At 40.6% G+C, this 20660-nt stretch overlaps 1 protein-coding gene across 1 annotated transcript in view; it reads right to left on the bottom strand.

Annotated features, from left to right (window-relative positions):
- Positions 1 to 20660, bottom strand: part of LOC124276573 (laminin subunit beta-1-like) — a 73317-nt gene that overhangs the window by 19033 nt on the left and 33624 nt on the right. Inside the window, 19 exon segments of the mRNA XM_046712220.1 lie at positions 39 to 238; positions 2518 to 2623; positions 2625 to 2743; positions 3094 to 3257; positions 3890 to 4058; positions 4061 to 4120; positions 4720 to 4863; positions 5586 to 5775; positions 5949 to 6076; positions 6741 to 6861; positions 7270 to 7428; positions 8454 to 8669; positions 10053 to 10162; positions 11197 to 11376; positions 11913 to 12101; positions 12986 to 13106; positions 14129 to 14274; positions 16914 to 17031; positions 17826 to 18379. Coding sequence (XP_046568176.1) covers positions 39 to 238; positions 2518 to 2623; positions 2625 to 2743; positions 3094 to 3257; positions 3890 to 4058; positions 4061 to 4120; positions 4720 to 4863; positions 5586 to 5775; positions 5949 to 6076; positions 6741 to 6861; positions 7270 to 7428; positions 8454 to 8669; positions 10053 to 10162; positions 11197 to 11376; positions 11913 to 12101; positions 12986 to 13106; positions 14129 to 14274; positions 16914 to 17031; positions 17826 to 18379 — 3194 coding nt within the window.

The following is a 20660-nucleotide window of genomic DNA, read 5'->3' as shown; positions in this document are numbered from 1 at the left end:
GGCCACCCCACTGCATCACTAAAAATATAAATGTTCACCTGTGTGCACTCAGTGGAGAGAGATCCCTCCGGATCACAGTTACAGGCATCACACCCCTTCCCACTCTGTAGGTTGTAGTGGCTTGGGGCACACTGTTCACATCGGAGACCGACCACGTTAGGCAGACAGGGGCACTGACCGTTGCGACGGTCACACTGACCACCATTGGCATCTGTACCCAGACTGAGGCAGACGCAGCCTGGCAGAAGACAAAGTTTGACTTCAGTTAAACAAGAGTCATCAGAAGATGACATATCCCCCCGGCCCCCACATATTTGAAAGAACAAATCATGTCAGTTACTTAAAGTCCAGCTTGACTTTTGTTTAAACCAAGTCCAAATCGTTTCCATGGATATCATGAGAAATATAAATGCAAAAAATCTGTAAATAGCAAAAGGCACATTTCAAAATTTGCCTAATATATCTGCCAAGTTCTGTTGAAAGATACTGAATGCTTTTAGAGTTGTGCACCTCAAAAGAAGCCTACCCCTCCCTTTGGGGACCAAGTCCTAATCGTTTCCATGGAAACCGGGAAAAATTAATATGCCAAAAATCTGCCAAATAGCAAAAGGCACCACTTTGGCATCTGCCTCACATATCTGCCTAGGTTTGCTGAAAGATATTAAGAAGTTTTCCAGTTGTGCTCCAGAAACGAACCCCACCCCTCCCTTTTGGAACTAAGTCCAAATCGTTTCCATGGAAACCAAAAAAAATAAAAATGACAAAAATCTGTAAATAGCAAAAGGCACCACTTCAAGATCTGTCTCATATATCTGCCAAGTTTTGCTGAAAGATCTTAAGAAGTTTTCGAGTTGTGCTCCGGAAACGAAACCCACCCCTCCCTTTGGGGACTAAGTCTGAATCGTTTCCATGGAAACCGGGAAAAATAAAAATGCCAAAAATCTGTAAATAGCAAAAGGCACCACTTAAGGATCTGTTTGATATATCTACCAAGTTTTGTTGAAAAATATTGAAAGTTTTTTGAGTTATGCTCCGGAAACGAAGCCAACCCCTCCCTTTTGGGACGAATCATTTCCATGGAAACCGGGAAAATTAAAAATGCCAAAAATCTGTAAATAGCAAAAGCCACCACCTTAGGTTCTGTTTGATATATCTACCAATTTCTGTTGAAATATATTGAACAGTTTTTGAGTTATGCTCGGGAAACAAAATGATTACAGACGGACGGACGGACGAGGGTCCACTATATCCCCCCGCATTACATGCCGGGGGATAAAAATATATTCTTGTATAAATACGTGTCACTACCATCCCATCACGTTGAACAATCAGTTATGATGACAAAATTGCCAAAGCAATGGCCAGAATGACTGGTCCTCGCGCGATTCGGGAAATGGAGCGTGTCTACCTTTAGTTCTTTAAAGACAAAATATTGCTGTTCATTATTTTTCAAACCCCAATTCTTTGAAAGGCATCAGTTCACCACATCCCTAGCAAATTTCATTATCAACTATTCAAGTGTTTTGGCATTATGCTTCAGAACAAGCACTACCATCAATTTCAGCAACATCCTACTCGTCGACATGAACCCCGCCCCTCTCCTTCACCGAATTGAAATGATAACAATCACAAATTATCAAAGGGCACCAGTTCACCACTTGCCTGAACTGTAAAGCAAGTTTCACCATAAACTACTGGGCCCACTTGCACAGAGCAATCTGAGTTACAATCAATCTTAGGGCCTTACAATCAAAAATACAATCACCGTACAATTGCCCTAATCCACTTGCACAAAGCTGATCTTAGCACGATTGTAAGACGGCATGGATTTAATCAGCATAATATTTCAAGGGAAATCACTCCCATCTTGCATGAAAAAACTGAACCAGGCGGGAATAGTACTTTATGATATTGACTCTACCGCAAATAACGATGTTTCTGACTTTAAATCGGTTGTGCATTCTCCGTGTTGTTGAACTGTCGAGGCGAACCACACAGTTTTATACAATATAAAAGCAGTGTCCAAAAGTAAAGCTGATTATCTGCGTGAAACAGACACTAACTTGAACGCCATTTTGTCACAGACTACAATGATCTTAGCTCTGATTCTAACTTACAATTATCTTAGCCTACAATTGCTTTGTGCAAGTGGATGGCGATTGTAGCCGAAGCCTAAGATCGCGATCTTAAGGATTTACAATAATTGTAGCGCTAAGATCGTTCTGTGCAAGTGGGCCCTGAACAATATTCGAAACGGAACAGAGACTGGTGAGATGGCCAGATTTATAGATATGCTGATCCCATCATTGCCTCTGTCTTACAAGCAAAGGGGATGACATGATCACTGCCAGTACGGTTTTACGCCACTTTAAACAATATTCCAGTAGTATCACGGCAGAGGACATGTCTTCACATATTGTACCCATGTGGGGAATTGAATTGGCTCTTCTACATGACAAGAAGATGCTTTAACCACTACGCTACCTAGAATAATACTCTCTATTAGATCTCACTTACTCTTGCAGTCTTGAGTTGTGGCATCTCCGTAGTAACCAGAGACACATTGTTCACAGCTGAAGCCCTCGGTATTGAACTGACACTTGAGGCACTCGCCACTGTCACGGGTCGCAGCTGCCGGGGACGTCGGGGTCAATGTTGTTGTTGCAGAAACATTGCTCACAGCTGCCACCAGGGGACAGCGGGTTGCCGAAGTAGTTCTCGGAACACCGATCACATGTTGGTCCTACGAAAATACAACTCGAGGAATTACACACTGATGGTGATGTCTACATTTTATCACAATAAATATTGCCTCTATTTCACTAATTATCATGTCAGTAGGTTTGGAGAGATCACTTTACCATTTGAGATATAATATTCTTTATTCTACATGGACTATTTGTTTTCTGCAGGAACTTATCCTCAAATCAACTGTGAAATGTTTATAATTGCCTTTTTTTGCATCTTTGCTCACTGACCAAAACATTTCACAATACTGAAAATGAAACGAGTTTGATTTCAACATCTCATTCCTATACTGTCTCCACAAGTCTGCTATCTAAAGCTTAATGTGATTGAGTTAAGTCCCCTTACTGTCGTATCCAGGGTAACAGTCACATGTTACAGAGTTGGTCCTGGGATCAAGGCCGCAGGTGTCGGCATGCTGGTTCTCGGAGCCAGGTCCACCTGGGCAGAGACAGGGGCGGCAGGGAATACGCGCACCAGCACGGGGGTCGCCATAGTAACCATTCATACATCTGAAACAGCAATATCATTATTCAAGGAGCAAACTATAATGTTTTGCTAAATTTAGGGGAAATCACTGGCAATATGGGTATTTTCAAGGCTTAAACCTGTTTGTGTCCTTTTTAGGGTAAATTGTTCAAATTTCATGCTTTTTTCATGCCCTTGTGAACATGGAAAATTCAAATTGCTGGTACCATGGACAAGTATGCTCCTAAAAACTTGACCTCACACAGGATTCCGTGAACAGCCAGATTTAACTACACGGAACCATATTTCAATTTCAATTTCAATCACAGCATGTCAGCTCAATTTGACAGTTAAGACCGATGTAGTGCTTGTTGTAGATGACCGTCACTTCCATGAAACCCTCGGACAACAAATGATCATAATCTGGCGAAATGTTCTCCTACAACCATGTTGCATGTATACTGCTCCTGTCCTATGCAAACATAATACTGGCAATCTGAACACTTTAAAGGATGCATTTGTTTCAGATGCATTTTATGTTTAAATTTGAAATTAAGTTATAATTTGTCAAGAGAGGTGACAAAGCCACGATGAGGCGAACTGGACGAACACCAGTTCCACTAAACCATGAAAACATCAAACAACATTTATCCAAGAATAGCACATGTTCTCATACCTGTCGCAGTACTGTCCGCCGGTGAAGTTGCGGCATCCGATACAGCGACCATCAAGGTTATCACAGGTGTCGGCGTTGCCGTTACACTGACACTGCCGACACTGGGGGAAGCCCCAGAACCCAACGCGGCAACTGTCACAGGCACGTCCGTAGGCGTTCTGTATACACGACACTGGCCAGACTGCTCATTACAGAAGTTGTCTCTGGCGCCAATATTGTGGCAGTTACACGCTGGTGGCAGAAAATTGAGTGAGTGTGTGAGTGAGTGAGGTATTATGGTTTAAGCAATATTCCAGCAATATCACATCCGGGGACACCAGAAATGGGTTTCACACTTTGTACCCATGATTGGAATTGAACCTGGGCCTTTGGTGTGACGAGCAGGTACTTTCACCACTAGGCTTTACCCATTACTAATAATGGAAACGTCATGAACCTCTTCCAGGGAACGTATCATAGCAGAAGTGAAAATACACAGTCTAGTTTAACAGCAAGTGCTGTGTAACACTAATAAATTACACTGACTATATATCTGGGTTTTGGATAGATCTGTTATCTACATTATTAGTTTAAATCAGAGAGCTTTTTGCTGCTGTTGCTGTTAATAAAAGAGTCACCAATGTACAAAAAACAGATTCCAGATGCCAACACTATTCATGTAGAACTCTTAAGTATTTTCCTAAGTCATAAAGGACAGCATCTGTTTTTAAAGATTCCTAAAAGTGAAAAAAACAAAACATCGCTCACTGTATCATAGACATCGCTCACGAATCTGTAGGGACAATTTTGCTGATGCAGCTCATTTTTACTGACCGAGATCAGAAGCTCACCTGTACATCCGTTGGGCCCAAAGCCGTACGTCCCAGGTGCGCACTGGTCACATCTCCTTCCAACCACATTGGGCTTGCAGGGGCATTGACCCCCCTCAGGGTTACACTCACGACTCGAGGAACCAGTTGGGTCACAGTCACAGTCTGTACGCATAAACACAAATGGACATATATTAGTGGGAGAGTTTAGTTTTACGCCACTTTTACCAATATTCCAGCAATATCACAGCGGGGGACATCAGAAATGGGCTTAAGAGATTGTACCCATGTGGGGAATCGAACCCGGGGCTTCGGCATGACGAGCTTTAACCACTAGGCTACCCTACCGCCCCAGGGGTACACATGGACATATATCAAACTTTGTCACCCTCAGTTCTTGGGTTTGGGTCGTAAACAGAAGTCCACAGGATTTACAACTTCAATACCAGGGGACGCTTGGTTGAATTGTATCTGGTGAAAGTTTATATCAGAGTGAGTGAGTGAGTTTAGATTTACATCGCTTTTAGCAATATTCTAGCAATATTCCAGCAATATCATGGCTGGGGACACCAGAAATAGGCTTCACACATTGTACCCATGTGGGGAATTGAACCCGGGTCTTCGGCGTGAACGCTTTGACCGCTTTGACCACTTGCCCCTTACCCTGACTGACTGCCCCGAGCTTTTGAAACTGCTAGGAAACAGCACAATGGACACCATAGTCAGAATGCAAAGAAAAAAACATTAGCAGCATTATGTTCATAAAAACCTGAACAGAATATATTCCACCATGTCCATGCAACAGCTAGAATCTGCAGAGTTACTACATGTTCAAAAATTGTTTGTATTGAAACCATATTCAGCTGATGTGAGTGAAATCCACTGACCGATGGCTCCATTGTGGAGCACAGAGGAGATGCTGAAGATGTGGCCCTTGCAGACGTCTGGCATTTCTGGCTGGATGGAGTTGAACTGCAGCTGACGACATCGGTTGCGCAGGAAGTCGTTCTTCATGTACTCGTGAAGTCCGGGGATCTGGAAGATCGGGATGGCGTCGGTGTTGGGGACCAGCATCAACTGGAAACATAAACAATGTTGGGTGAGTGAGTGGCGCGGACCTCTCAGCAACATAACAGCTATACTAGACATCATCACAGCTAGACGTCTTGCAATAACATTACACCTGTATCTCAACAAAAGTTAATCAATATCACAGTTACATCACAGCCAGACACAAGTAAACCACTCACAGAGTCAACAAACATGGTTGCGTCTGGTGTCTGCTGGCCTTGCTTGTACCGCTGGAAGTCCAGTCTGATGGTGTACGTCTTGCCGCTTTCCAGACAGGATGGAGGGGTCACCAGCTGGTACCGTGCACCTAGGGATAGATGGGACATTACTTATTGATATCAGAACACTAGGAGCAAAACAGACAGGATGGAGGGGTCACCAGCTGGTACTGTGCACGTTGGGATAGATGGGACATTACTTATTAATATCAGAACACTAGGAGCAAAACAGACAGGATGGAGGGGTCACCAGCTGGTACTGTGCACCTAGGGATAGATAGGACCAAAATTAATTACATCGGAACACTAGGAGCAGAACAGACATGATGGTATGGTCACCAGCTGGTACTGTGCACGTTGGGATAGATGGGACATAACTTGATGATATCAGAACACTAGGAGCAACACAGACATGATGGAGGGGTCACCAGCTAGTACCGTGGCACACTATTTTCCATCGTTTAATATGTGTTTTATGTGTGCCCTTTTTCTGTCACAATCAGTGTAGAATCTACTGAAAGAGCTGGGTGGTTAACTGGAAGGCCTAATGGTTTGTCTGACTTGAGTTTAAGTGTGGTCATATGCTGTTTTGAATCACTGACCATATTACCATGACAACACAACACGTCAGAGTGTCTGACAAACTCAAGGTCTCATCTGTTACATACAGTTCAGTCAATTTTTAAGGTTTCGTCTTTTATATACAGTTCAGTCAATTTTCAAAACAATTTTTAAATAACTTTGTGCACTCACCTGGTTCAATGGTGACAGACTTGATGTCATCCTGAGGGATTAAGTCAGCACACAGACCATCTGGGTCCACCTGGTCCGGTCGTACCACTGTCACGCGAACATCCTCCCACATCTCTGGCATCTGAGGTCAAGGTCAAGGTCAGGAATATTACAAATCCTCAGTAAAGTTTCAATTTACAAAAGGCCTAAAAACATATTCAATAAAAACGCAAAAAAAGGCTCATATGAGCTGAAAGTCAATGTCAACAATATTACAATTCAATGGCCATCAGTAAAGTTCTAGTTTATGAAAAGACTAAAGACACATTCAAGATCAAGCATATTACTTCTATGCAGATGACATTTGAATTGACATACAAAGAACTTGTTTTCTTCTTCTCTGCTACTTGCTGTATATTCTATCTGGAATGCGTATATCGAATTACGTTACAACAAAGATTAGTGGTCTCTTACAGTTCGTAATAACTTAAGTTTATTGTAAACATGTTATGGCAAACCTTTTTCCCCCATAAAAGGAAGAACGTCTTACCCTTGGGTCATATCTGAGGATGATGTCGTAGTAGGTGGGGAAGCTGATGTCACTGACGGTGAACTCGATGCTGTCGCCCTCCATCACCCTCATGTAGCCTGGTCCTGTCCAGTACGAAGGACCACCTGGGATTGGTTCCCGGATGTACACTCGAGCATTCTGCACAAATATTCATTTCAAAGTTATGACAGCTGAAGGTACATTTCATTTAAAAGAATGTTAAATCCCTACAAAATTAACGGCAGCTTTTAAAATCCTCACAACCAATCAAGTTGTATTTGTGATTATGGGATGGTGTAAGCACATTCGTTCACCTGATGACCCTGTGTGCAGTCCTTCAGTTGATGGCTCCATGAGCCATGTTTCTTTGTTGTTGTTTAACACAGAACTCAGCAATATTTCAGCTAAATGGAGGTGGTCTAACCGAGTCCAGACAATCCAGTGATCAATACCACGAGCACCGATCTACGCAATCGGGATACGATGACATGTGTCAGCCAGTCAACGAGCCTGACAAACCGATTCCTATTGTTGCCTCATAGGACAGGCACCTAACCCAGATTTTTGCGGGTCCATAATATGCGAGTTGATATTCAGATCTGGCATTTAACAGATTGACAATCACTGCCAGACAGAACGTCTGCTTTGTCCTGACACACCTGCTGTTATTGTGAAACTAAAGTTCTTTCATAATTAAGCTGTGATTCTGAAACCTACATTTGCAACGTGTGTAAAGATATTAAAATTTATTACCTACGAGGGCGAAAATATCGGGGCTCATATTTTCCAAGCGATGCCCTAGGGTAAAATATCACTTTGTCATGGTGACGTGACATTATGAACAATGCAATGACGTCACGTGTCTTCTGTGATGTTGCGTTCTACATGCAGCGAGGACAGGTAGCCAGCCTATGTTTGAAAGTAGATGTGGGTTTCTTTTCCTCTATTTGACCACTTCGGTAATAAACAGAATATCATATTCATGCCCATATCATACTATGTTTATGATACTGGTGCCTAAATATCGGTATATCCCCCGCTCTCGCTTGGGAATTAACAACATTTAGGCACCTGTGTCGTAAACGTAGTATGACATGGGCACCCATATAATATCCTCTATGTATTTTCACCCACTTCCACAATGAAAGATATCTATGGATCAAGGAGTTATATAAGTGACTCACCCCACTGCCGCGTCCAAACTCTGCTTCGTACGTGTAATAATCCAAACCAGCGTAGAAGTAGCCTGGATTCACCTGCTTGCAGTGTTTGCCGATGATGTTTGGCCGACAGGTGCACTGTCCCGAATACTGATCACATGACTCGCTGAGAGCGCCACCTATGTCACAGTTGCAAGCTTCACATCCATAAGGGCCATCACTCAGACCGTAGAAGCCTCGCTGTAAGAGTGACACATCTGGGTTATGAGAAACTACATAAATAAAAAATCTACGACAGTAAACAGTAAATCTTAGATGTTCATATTAACATCACAAAATCACTGAAATTGTGCTCAATCGGAAAAATGTTGTAACTGATGTCAATTTAATATAAACCTAAAAATTTCTATGTAGATTTATACTGCTGGAATATTACTATAAGGGGCATAAAACCATCACTCCCTCACTCACTCATCTCTACCTCTTAATTTAAATAATGAGTATGGCTTTGCGCCCCTTTTAGCTATATTCCAGCAATATCACGGCTGGGGACACCAGAAATAGGTTTCACACATTGTACTCATGTAGGGAATTGAACCCGGGTCTTCGGCGTGGCAAGCGAACACTTTAACCACAATGCTACCTGACTGCCCCCTTCAAATAAATAAAAAATCCCAAAGAGTGTAGGGCTGAAATTGTGTAGTTTTCCAGTCAATTTAGACAGCTCCAGAAAGACCAGACTAATTTCATGCTGAATGTCTAATATCTTAGTCAGAGAGGCATACAATCTGCCTGCACTGGTGTCTTTTAGACATTGTTTTGTTTCATCATGATTAAAGAAAAACAACCTATCATATATATTGAATAAGTGATTTCAACAATTTGAAAATCAAAGGCAAAGACATGGTTCCACTCAGAACCAGGATTCTTAACATCCACCTTCAAAACAAAACTTGCAGTTGCATCAAGGACTGACTTAACACACTGTTCTCACTGGGGAATAAAATCAGGAAATTGGCATAGCAAGCGAACACCTCAACCACTCCGCAACCTATCCCATTTTGGCAGCCTGTGAGCTTGATAAAAATACAAGAACCATCTGTTTCGGCCTCGAATACTAGTGCTGTAACGATGCATCGAATTATCGATGGACTGCAATAGTTGAGTCTCCCATAGCAATTAATCCTTGGTAGAAATGAAAAACTATCAATGCATCAATAGTAGGTGTGACTATCGATAGTTTACTAATTGACCTCTGTTAAATGTGCAGTGCAAAATACAGAAAGTACCAGATTTGTTCACTTTAATTTAGAGTTATCAGCCCCTGTTACCAAACATGGCGGCAAACACGGCATGCGACTCGGAGTTTGAAATTGGGAATAACAATAAGTTTATGTTGATCTGTGTTTGAATTTTCTTGCAAGTTCTTAACAGAGACTGAAACTACTTCAACTTGTTTTTATTTAATATAAACTATACATTCATTTGGGAAATGACTTCTCGACACTCGATTCAAGGCGAAAAAAACCCTATTGCAATAGTATTGCAATAGTTGGTCACAACAGACTACAGCTATCGCAATAGTTGTTTCCCCCTCAATAGTCACCCCTATTGAATACTCACGTGGCACTCATCACAGTTCTGTCCAGTGACGTATCTCTTACACAGACAGAGGCCAGTGTACTGGTCACAACCAAAGTCTCCCAGCGTTCCCAGAGGGTTACACGAACAGGCTGAAAAAAGTCAATTTGTATCAATTACTGTATTTCAACAGGAAGCAGCTGCCTGTTCATAATAATTATTATGCTGTGTATTGGCAAATAATTTGTATTGCAATATATTGCGATTCAGGTAGCCATATTGCAATACGTACTGCGATATATTGGGAACTTAAGTGCTTGACAGTGAGTGAGACTAATTGTACATGTTGATCCTATTTTCTACATTATAAGTCCCTAAACATACATGTTATGGTTCTGATAACAACAACCTCAAAATTAGGTTGCATAGTCAGTGATTCTATTGTCTTTTTATACAATATATACTGTTACAGTTTGCTGTTTTGTCATGGAGTAACGAAGGAAAACATCTGTTGTGAATGAGAGTCTGTGTAGATTTTAATTGAAACCATAAAGATAATAACAAAAACGTCATATATGTTCTTCAGCCAATATACCGTTCTCAGAAAAAATATTGCAATACGTATCGTTTGAAAAGCATATTGCGATATGTAAACACCTTATTATATTGCGATATGTAAACACCTTATTATATTGCGATATGTAAACACCTTATTATATTGCGATATGTAAACACCTTATTATATTGCGACATGTAAACACCTTATTATATTGCGATATGTAAACACCGTATTATATTGCGATATGTAAACACCGTATTATATTGTGATATGTAAACACCATATTATATTGCGATATGTAAACACCTTATTGTTTGGCTGTTTACTGTTTAATGCCACACTCGGCAATATTCCAGCTATATGGCTGCACATCGATCTATGCAATTCAGATTCGATGACGTGTCAACAGAGTCAGCAAGCCTGACCACCTGATCCCGTTTGTCACCTCTTATTTCAAACATGAAGCATGGGTTACTGAAGACCCATTCTAACCCAAATCTTCATGGGTTATCTCTACAGTTATCAGTGGCATTTCAGTTTTCATATATGTCTTTTATAGTTTACTCTACTGTTGTTAGCTGACCAATTTTAATGTAAACACCTTGAAAACAACAAAGTTGTACCTACCATCACAGCCGAGTGGGTTGTCTGTCTGAAGGTTCCAGTAGTTCTCCACACACTGGTCACATCGTGACCCTCGGACATGGCGCTTGCACCGACATCGACCACCCTCCAGGCCAAGCACTTCGTCTGTACGACCCTCACACTCGCCATTCCGCTCGGATCCAACTGGGTCACAGTCACATGCTGCAAAATGACAGTGGAAAAATGTTATAAATGTAAACGAGACCCTTGTCATAAATGTACTATGTTATAAATGTTCTTGGCACTGAAACAATGTTATCGCTAGGTTCTCTTTCTGGGACATCTATACACCTACATTTAGCAGATGTCATACTTACGTTGACATATCTCTGGGACATCCACAGACCTACATGTAGGAGAGCCCATACTTACGTTGACATATCTTTTGGACATCCATACATTATATGTAGCAGACGTCATACTTACGTTGACATATCTCTGGGTCCTGTCTCTGGGCCATGCATACACCCACATGCCGCAGACGTCATACTTACTTTGACATATCTCTGGGTCCTGTCTTTGGGCCATGCATACACCCACATGCCGCAGACGTCATACTTACGTTGACATATCTCTAGGTCCTGTCTCTGGGCCATGCATACACCCACATGTAGCAGACGTCATACTTACGTTGACATATCTCTGGGTCCTGTCTCGGGGCCATGCATACACCCACATGTCGCAGACGTCATACTTACGTTGACATATCTCTGGGTCCCGTATGTCTCTGTTTGGGTCTTGGAAGAAGAAGGGTTTACACTCCTGACAATTGCGTCCTTGTGTGTTGTGTTGGCAGTTGTCACAGACGCCGCCACTGACACGACCTGTAGCCTCAAACACCGCTGGATCAAAGTGACACTGGGCAGCATGATTGTTGCAGTTGCATTCTGGGAAAAAGAAAGACATCTTTGTCAATGAAGGTGGGTTTAAATACTAGACAGAAAAACTCCGACAAATAACGGACAAGAGCAATTACAAGAAATGGGATTATCACCACCATGCCCAGTGTGAGTGATTGAGTATGGTTTTACACCGCTTTTAGCAATATTCCAGCAACAACAGGGCGGGGGACACCAGAAATGGGCTGCACACATTTTACCCATGTGGACAATCGAAACTGGGTCTTCGGCATGTAGAGCAAATGTTTTAACCAGAAGGCAACCCCATCGCCCCGTTTTCAGCAATAATGCAGCCTGTTATTCTTAATGTAATACAGAACAAGGGAGTTCACTGTGAGCATAATGCTGAGACACAGGATCATTGTCACACAGAATCCCGGACTAATAAACATCAGCTGATCCTGAAATGACTAAGGGACATAACCCTCTATGAATTTCAGTGCTTAAGTTGATCACTAAGGGAAATAAAAGGGAAGTAAGTGCTGAATTCAACATCTTTTTAAATACACTGTTTACAACCATTGCACTGTAATAATTTAGTCACTTACAAAACCTACTTCAGTTGTGCGGATTTCAGACACAATGTCATATGCTGAGAATGGAGTGTAATATCAAAAGAAATACTTGACATTCAAAAATGATACCAAGCACAATCACAAAACTCAATCAGAATCAGTTGTCATTTCTCTATGCCATGACTCACACATATTTCGATCAGCCTGATAGAATTTAGTAAAATGACAGACAGGGAACACGAGAAATGGGCTTCACACCCATGTGGGGAATCAAACCCCGGTCTTCGGTGTGTGGAGCGAAAGCTTTAACCACTAGGCTACCCCACCGCCCCGATCCCGATGTAATTGTGAGCTTACTCGCACAAGCATTTGGCTGGTTCCTCCTCGCTGGCTGCCATGGCAGATCGTTGTAGAACTCGTCACACATCTCACAGTTCAGGCCCCTGGTGTTGTGTGTACACTCGCACATGCCATGCACCTGCAACAAGAGAGTGAGTTTCGTCTTACGCCGCACACAGCAATATTCCAGCTATAGGGTGGTGGTTTGTAAATAATCTAGTCTGGACTATAAGAGTATAAGGTTTTACCTTCGGGCCGCCGCTACACAGTACCAATCACCAAGACTAAACGAGCTCGAACGTCTTTTGTACCTCAAAGTATTGCAATTTTAAACAAATGTTGAATGTCCAGTTATCATCTTATTCATTTAATAATATTCAAGCACATATTATTCTCTTTTTATGTTTTCAATAATTTCATATTTCATGTTGTTATTCATTTGTTTTGTCGAGCTTCGTGATCCAAAACGAATTCCTTTTAAGGTAATAAAGTATTATCTGTCTGTCTGTCTGACCAGACAATCCAGTGATCAACAGCATGAGCATCACTATTGGGATACGATAACATGTGTCAACCAAGTCAGCGAGCCTGACCACCTGATCCTGTTAGTCACCTCTTACGACAAGCATGGGTTACTGAAGATCAATTCTAACCCGTATATTCACAGGTATGCAACAAGAGAGAGTAAATAACATTGTACCCATGTAGGGAATTAAACACAGGTTTTTGGCATGCTGTTCAAACACGTTAATCACTAGGCTACCCCAAAACCAACTTACAACAAGAGCTGCATATCTGCATTTAATTTTTTCAAAAACTGTATATGATAAAATAAGCAAATCTAGACGTAAAAAATCAACATTAAGACAGCATTAGTTTATAACATAATATTAAAAATACGAACAACCTGCTTTGCAAAAATAGATTTCACATGATATTATATATCATATGTTAAGTAACATAAATAAATGGGAAATTGGTTTACCAAGATGATCAAAGAGATGAACTTTCTCACTATACCATGTACACACTTCAATAACAATAATTTTCTCTGGACCCAAATTTTCTTTGTAACATTAATGATGAACACTCAACAAAGGGCGGTTGAAACATTGATAATGCCAATGTGCGTATAGCAAAGGGCTGTTGAAATCAACATACCATGTTTGGGAGTGAGTCAAATCCCGGCACCGGCAAACATCTGGAGGCGTGGCCATAGCAGGAGCAGCTCCCTCGGACGGTCATGTCAAACACAGAGTAATAATACTTCTCCTTGATCTCTGAACGGCTGTCCAGCTGAGTGTCACCTAGCAACACAATAAAATCAGAATTAATGGAAAATCATATATATGTCAGGGTAGAGACTGCGATCTGGTAGAATCGGAGATTCTACCAGTAGAGATTGCGATCGGAGTCTCTACTGGTAGAATCTCCGATCCTACTAGTAGAGATAGCAATCGTAGTCTCTACTGGTAGAGACTACGATTATATGGAATAACCTATGCAAGCAAGTGCAAGCTATGCAAGCAAGTATAATAAGTGGGGATAATGTTTTCCTTTTATTTGCCAGTTATATTTGAACTTATTTATTGTTATCTTGTTAACTTTATTTGTTAAGTCTGTTTTGGAGTAAGGTATTTTGTTTATGTTTTTTGAGTGGAGTCCAAATTTGGCATCTTGGTCTCATGATGTAAATACAGTGTTACAAACCATTTGTATTTTTTATTTTGATATTGTTTACAGTGAGGTGTTTTAAATGTTTGTTATCAAAGTCTCAGTTAAAAGTAGGAAGTTCATTCAGATGTATTTCAAAACTTATGATCAGTAATTGTTATAAAAACACTGCTTTCCAAAGAGGTGGGGAAATGACCAGGTGGGGATATTTCAGATGGGGTAATGACCTGGTGGGGAATTTATAAGCTCGTGTCATTGTTGAGGCAATGCTCGACCTTTACTTTAGTTTAAGTTTGAGTACATATTGTAATTTATTGTTGTTTAAAACTACTAAGTTTAATGTTTGCCAGTTAACTGCTTAATATATATGTAGAAGTGGAAATAGTCTAGTGTTATATCTGAATAAAATGCATAGTACTGTTCAGAAAAAGTGTCTTTGTTGTTTACCCACAGATCACTCGAGTTTCTACCAGTTGAAGACGATTGCAGCCTCTACTAGTGGGATCGGAGTTTCTACCAGTTGAATTGGAAAATGTACTGGTAGAATCTCCGATTCAACCAGTAGAGACTACGAATACAATCTCTACTAGTAGGATTGGAGATTCTACAAGTAGAGACTCCGATCGCAGTCCCTACTGGTAGAGACTCCGATTGCAATCTCTATTGGTAGAATCTCCGATTCTACCAGATCGCAGTCTCTACCCTGACATATAGTTATTCAATAAAACCTGTATATAAAAAATGACAAGAAAAATGTTAACTGCAAAAAGCCCCAGGTGACATGATCAGCTGACAACCAGGGCCTCCTTTCACAAAGCACTAATGTATGGTTATGTGTACTTTCCGTAGGTAGGTATTTCTTTTGAAGACATTGCTAAAAATTAATGGCATTTCATACTTGTCTACTCCATGGATAATTGCTCAATATCAATCACAGGACTGTCTGGACCAAGGCCTCCTTTTACAAAGCACAAAGGTGATCGTAAGTCACTAAGGTAACCTTAGAGCAATGTTAAAGAATGGATTTCAGGTTAACCTTAGTAAAGGTTGTTTCGTGAAAGGAGTCCCTGATCTTTTGGAGTGAGAAGTTGTTGCCATGGAAAGAAAGACATTTCTTTCCATTGAATTGGCAGACAACCAAATTGAGAATAAAGTTGTTCCCATGGAAACAGAAAGGCTGAAAGTTGTCAAAATACCATCACTCACTTCTCTTGAGTTAGAAGGCACCATCTAACAACCTGGATTGAGAATATCCTCAAGTTTCTGGTGTCCGGGGAATAACAAGGAAAGTGTTGAAAATAAATAAACATTTACACCTTCCCCGTGAACGTATACCACATAGTGACCACACAGGAAAGGAAAAATAACTTCAACTGCTGACTAAAATGCAAATGAGGAAAATTAATACTAAGAGCTAGGAAAATAGAATTGACCCACTTGGTTTAAAATCACACATATTTCATTTTCTTTTTTCATTAAACAGTGGAATATTGCAAGCTAAAACCTCCCTGATATCGAAACCTGCTTTCTAGCCTGCTCATGTTTACATGCATATATCTACAGAAAAATAGATCAAATGAAACAAGTTTTCTGAAGTGTATTATTAACAGCTGAATGTAATTTATCCACACATGGTTGGAGAAGAATACATGTGCACCAACAGCAACACGATACTTATCTCTACATTCTCAAATGTTTTCTTATCAACAAACAAGCATGCATTAATTACTGTTTTCCTCTAAATTCCTTCAATGGTTTCCATATACTGTCATGTTTCCACCAGCAGCTGATGGATTTACCAGCTGCATGGCCTCCGAGACAGCCAGGCCATGTCACGGGTTTTCACAAAACAATGTTACACTGAGTCAGACAAGCAGAGTGAGTCTCTAACAGCCAGGTGTTAGAGAAGCACGTGCACAAGTGCCGACAAAGTTAATGATTCATTAACCTGTGCTGTGCCATCGCCATCTTTTCTCGCACATCTGGCTGTCCCTTTCTTTGCACTCCTCCCTCACTGTGTCAATATTTTAATGATAGTTTGTTAAACAACTTTTCTAATTTTAGGACCTAAATTCTGCACACAAATCACAGAGTTGGTCTGATGTTTTGATTATGATCAGCGTTTCATTGAGTATTATATGTTTATTAGTTTTCGAGTAAGATTGCAATTCATCGGTCCGCTTTTGAGCCAAACGCACTATATATGCAAGTATAGTGAAGACGGTTAAGAACTTCATTCAAGCAGGTATGTCAACATGGTTATGAAGCTCACCTAACGTGTGGAGTTCCGTGAAGTTTACTCTCAAGTTGGTGAGTTTGAGCAGATCCTGCACCTGTTCGCTGTATGGGTCCTTGATGGGAATGAATGGCGGCAACACACGGAAAATGACCTGGGAAAAAAAGTAGTTACAATAAAAGCATGAGAGAGACACGTTCACTGCCAAACAGTCACACCACTGTGTCTGGGAACAAATGAGTGAGTTTGGTTGTACGCCGCTTTTAGCAATATTCCAGCAATATCACGGCGGGGGACACCAGAAATGGGCTTCACTGAACAATATAGCAACTATAGGATGACAGCATGTAAATAACCGAGTCTAGACCAAACAATCCAATGGTCGAGATAGTGAGCATCAATCATAGTTTGATGACATTAACAATGGTTCTGAGCCTGACAGACTGATGCATTTGGTCTCCTACAACCAGTATGGAATCTGGGGACCTATTCTTATGCCGAGGATTGCAGCTCTTTACTACCTGGTGAAACCAATGAACACAGGAAAAGAGTCAGGGAGTATGGTTTTACGTCGCTTTCAGCAATATTCCAGCAATATCACAGGACACCAGAAATGGGCTTGACACATAGTACCCACGTGAGGATTCAAACCCAGTATTCGGTATGACGAGAGAACGCTTTAACCACTAGGCTACCCAACCACCCCCACAGGAAAAGAACCTAACAAACCAGTGATTAATATCATGAGCAACTTTCTAGACCATGTGGTAGATGTCATGCAGTCATCCAAACCTCCTGACGGATTTAGAGACTTCTTAAAACACAATACAGGTTACTGATTATCTTGCTAACCCAGAATACATCCATAAACCAAGGGTTATAATCGTTGTGACTCTCAGAAGCAGATCCTGCCACGCGGTGACAGTCTGACTCAACACAAACACTTACCTCTCCCTGAGTTGACGGTGTTTCCGCTGAGTATTTTGTCTGACAAATAACATCAGTCATTGACCGCACGGGTCCTCTTGGAATTCCAGGGAAAGATTTGCGACAGCTCTGAGCAAAATAACGATACACTTTCCAAGTTTTACCAAAATCATATGACCTTTCTATAAACATAGCCTTTGGCCTGAATGTTTTAAATGTCATAATCAAATGAGTAAAATGAAACTCTGCTTCAAGATCCAGCTGAATTGAAACATTCTCAACACCATTTTCAGCCTGCCACCACCGATCTCGTCTGTCTTTGAATGACGAGACAATGTTCTCGATCCGGTGGCTGTTTTCATGTACTTTCGACTGCCATGGATCTTGCGACTCGCACTGAAAGCACTTTGTCCGCTTTTCTAGATATGACACAACACAATATCTCTCCGGTTTGTTCAAACCGCACGTGGATGATGCTTTAAGTTGCTTTCCTCGACCAATCAGAAGATCTCCTGTGGCGGGGTAGCAGCTGCCTTGCTCGCACTGACGTTGTCGCCGAGACTGACCCACGACATCTGCAAAAAGGAAGATAACTCTTAGCATCACTCTATCACTAAACCGGCTACTTGTACTTTTATTCTTCGTCGATAAGTTATCACATAGACTTACATCAAGACATTGTCTTAGGACTAGACAAACGCTTAGTCCCTGAATATATATAATATTGATATAAACAAATAAACCAATTTAAATTAAACAGGAGCCCTAGTGAGTTGGAAGATTCTTTACGGCTTTAGCATTGCAGGGAGGGCTGGGTAAAGGGAAATTACTGTGGTTTAGGGCCTGTGACACAGACTCTCTAAGGACAAGCATGGGTTGTTGATAACCAATTGCAACCTGGATCTTCACAGGTGTAATTTATCGAACTACTTTGCTGTGTAATTCATGTAGAAAAATGTCTTGATGAATTTGGTCTTCAGTAACCCATGCTTGTCGTAAGAGGCCACTAATGAGATCGGGTGGTCAGACTTGTTGACTTGGTTGACACATGTCATCGTATCCCAATTGCGTATATTGATGCTTATGTTGTTGATCACAGGATTGTCTGGTCCAGACTTGAGCATTTACAGATCGCTGCCATATAGCTTGAATATTGCTAGGTGCGATGTTAAACAACAGACAAGTATGATAAATTCTCAAAAAATGCCCAGATACAAAATAGTACAACTACAAGAGCATTCTACTTTTGACCGTGACAACATCATGCCATGTAACTACCTATACACTCATAAAACAATTTCCTCCCGCAACAAGAGAAGAAGACAGTTAGACAAGAACAAACATAAATCTGTAAAAGATTAAAACGGTTCCAAAATGCATTTGTAGTTAAGATATAACTTTGCCTTTCAATTGTGACTATATGTACCAGTAATCGCTAAACATCAAGTCGATACAAATGTCATGACTCAACATGATCATTTTACCATTTACAAATCCATTTGGATATAACTTTACCAATATGATAGGTACACATAGATCATTTATATTCATGAGTGATGTGTGAGTGCATATATGAAGTGTCCTTAAAGCTGTACCTTTTTCCTTATGCAAGTTATTTTTGATGCTTGAATTAAGTAGCTCACATCAATTCTTGAGCTCCCTGTCAGTCTCTGTCTAGCAGGTGCTATTCTCCAATCATTTGTTCTTAGACTATTTATGTCAAATAATAATTTGATTGAATTTCAAAAATATATATCTTACTTCTTCATAAATAAATGAATGAATGAATGAATGAATGAATGAATGAATGAATGAATGAATGAATGAATGAATGAATGAATGAATGAATGAATGAATGAATAAATAAATAAATATGCATGTCATGCATGATCACAATACCATTCAAGGACCTACTGAAAATTAACCGTAACCACTCAGACTTGGGCTATGCTATAACCACCACGTAGTAGGGAGTTATAATTGTTATTCTACCCTTCACATGTCCCAAGAAGACCATCTGACATATTGGTGGATCCTATACAATACACACGTGTCTACCACACATACACCCTTCTCCCACGTATACAACTCCTCCGACCACAGGGTCTGTGATCGCAGCAGTGTTGTTACAGGTAGGTACACAGGTATTTCCCTAATTACACACTGCAGTCTGTGAGGCTAATGGGTTTTCCGTGTACTTCCTGATATGTACAGCACTGATTTGGCATTCAAATACACAGAGGTATGAAAACGATTCCATAACATAGAAATATTACAAATGGACTGTATACTGATAGTTATTACACAACACAACTGCTTCTGTAATAAAATTTTACATGCTTTTTTTCCCGTCATTCGTAACAGTTTTACAAAAAGCTGAAGATACTATTTATATTTAACCTTCTTGCAAGCTCTGAATCAATTCAAATGTTTCTTAAAAGTCGCCACTTTGCTGAATTCAGGATTCGGTCTGCTTAAGCTTTGTGGAATCTAAAGTTATAAAGATTGGCTTGTTAGTACCAGCTTGTATAAGTTTTGTAAACTGCCCCACCAGATGGTTTGTGGACTTTTTTTTTAAAACCCCTAAAAATCTTATCTAATCTAATTACTGTTAGACAAGTCTGAATATAGAAATCACTATGTAATATTCTGATTTTTAAATGTCTCTTCTCAATGAACATCAGATACAAACCATTTTTTGAGCAGATCATTTTCAATAAAAGATAGAAAATACTAACATCACCACTGAACTGACTAAATAATCCAAGCATCAAGTGATAAGACAAAACTGGTGGGCTACAGGCATACAGATGATGAAACATGGCCACTGAGTAGGTTCAGTTAAAAGCAAATATC

The sequence above is a fragment of the Haliotis rubra genome, unplaced genomic scaffold (assembly GCF_003918875.1).
Source record: "Haliotis rubra isolate DU_JTF1 unplaced genomic scaffold, ASM391887v1 Scf21, whole genome shotgun sequence".
Lineage (NCBI taxonomy): Eukaryota > Metazoa > Mollusca > Gastropoda > Lepetellida > Haliotidae > Haliotis > Haliotis rubra.
The sequence above is the reverse complement of the archived record's forward strand: the minus strand, read 5'-3'. Positions and strand labels throughout refer to the sequence as shown.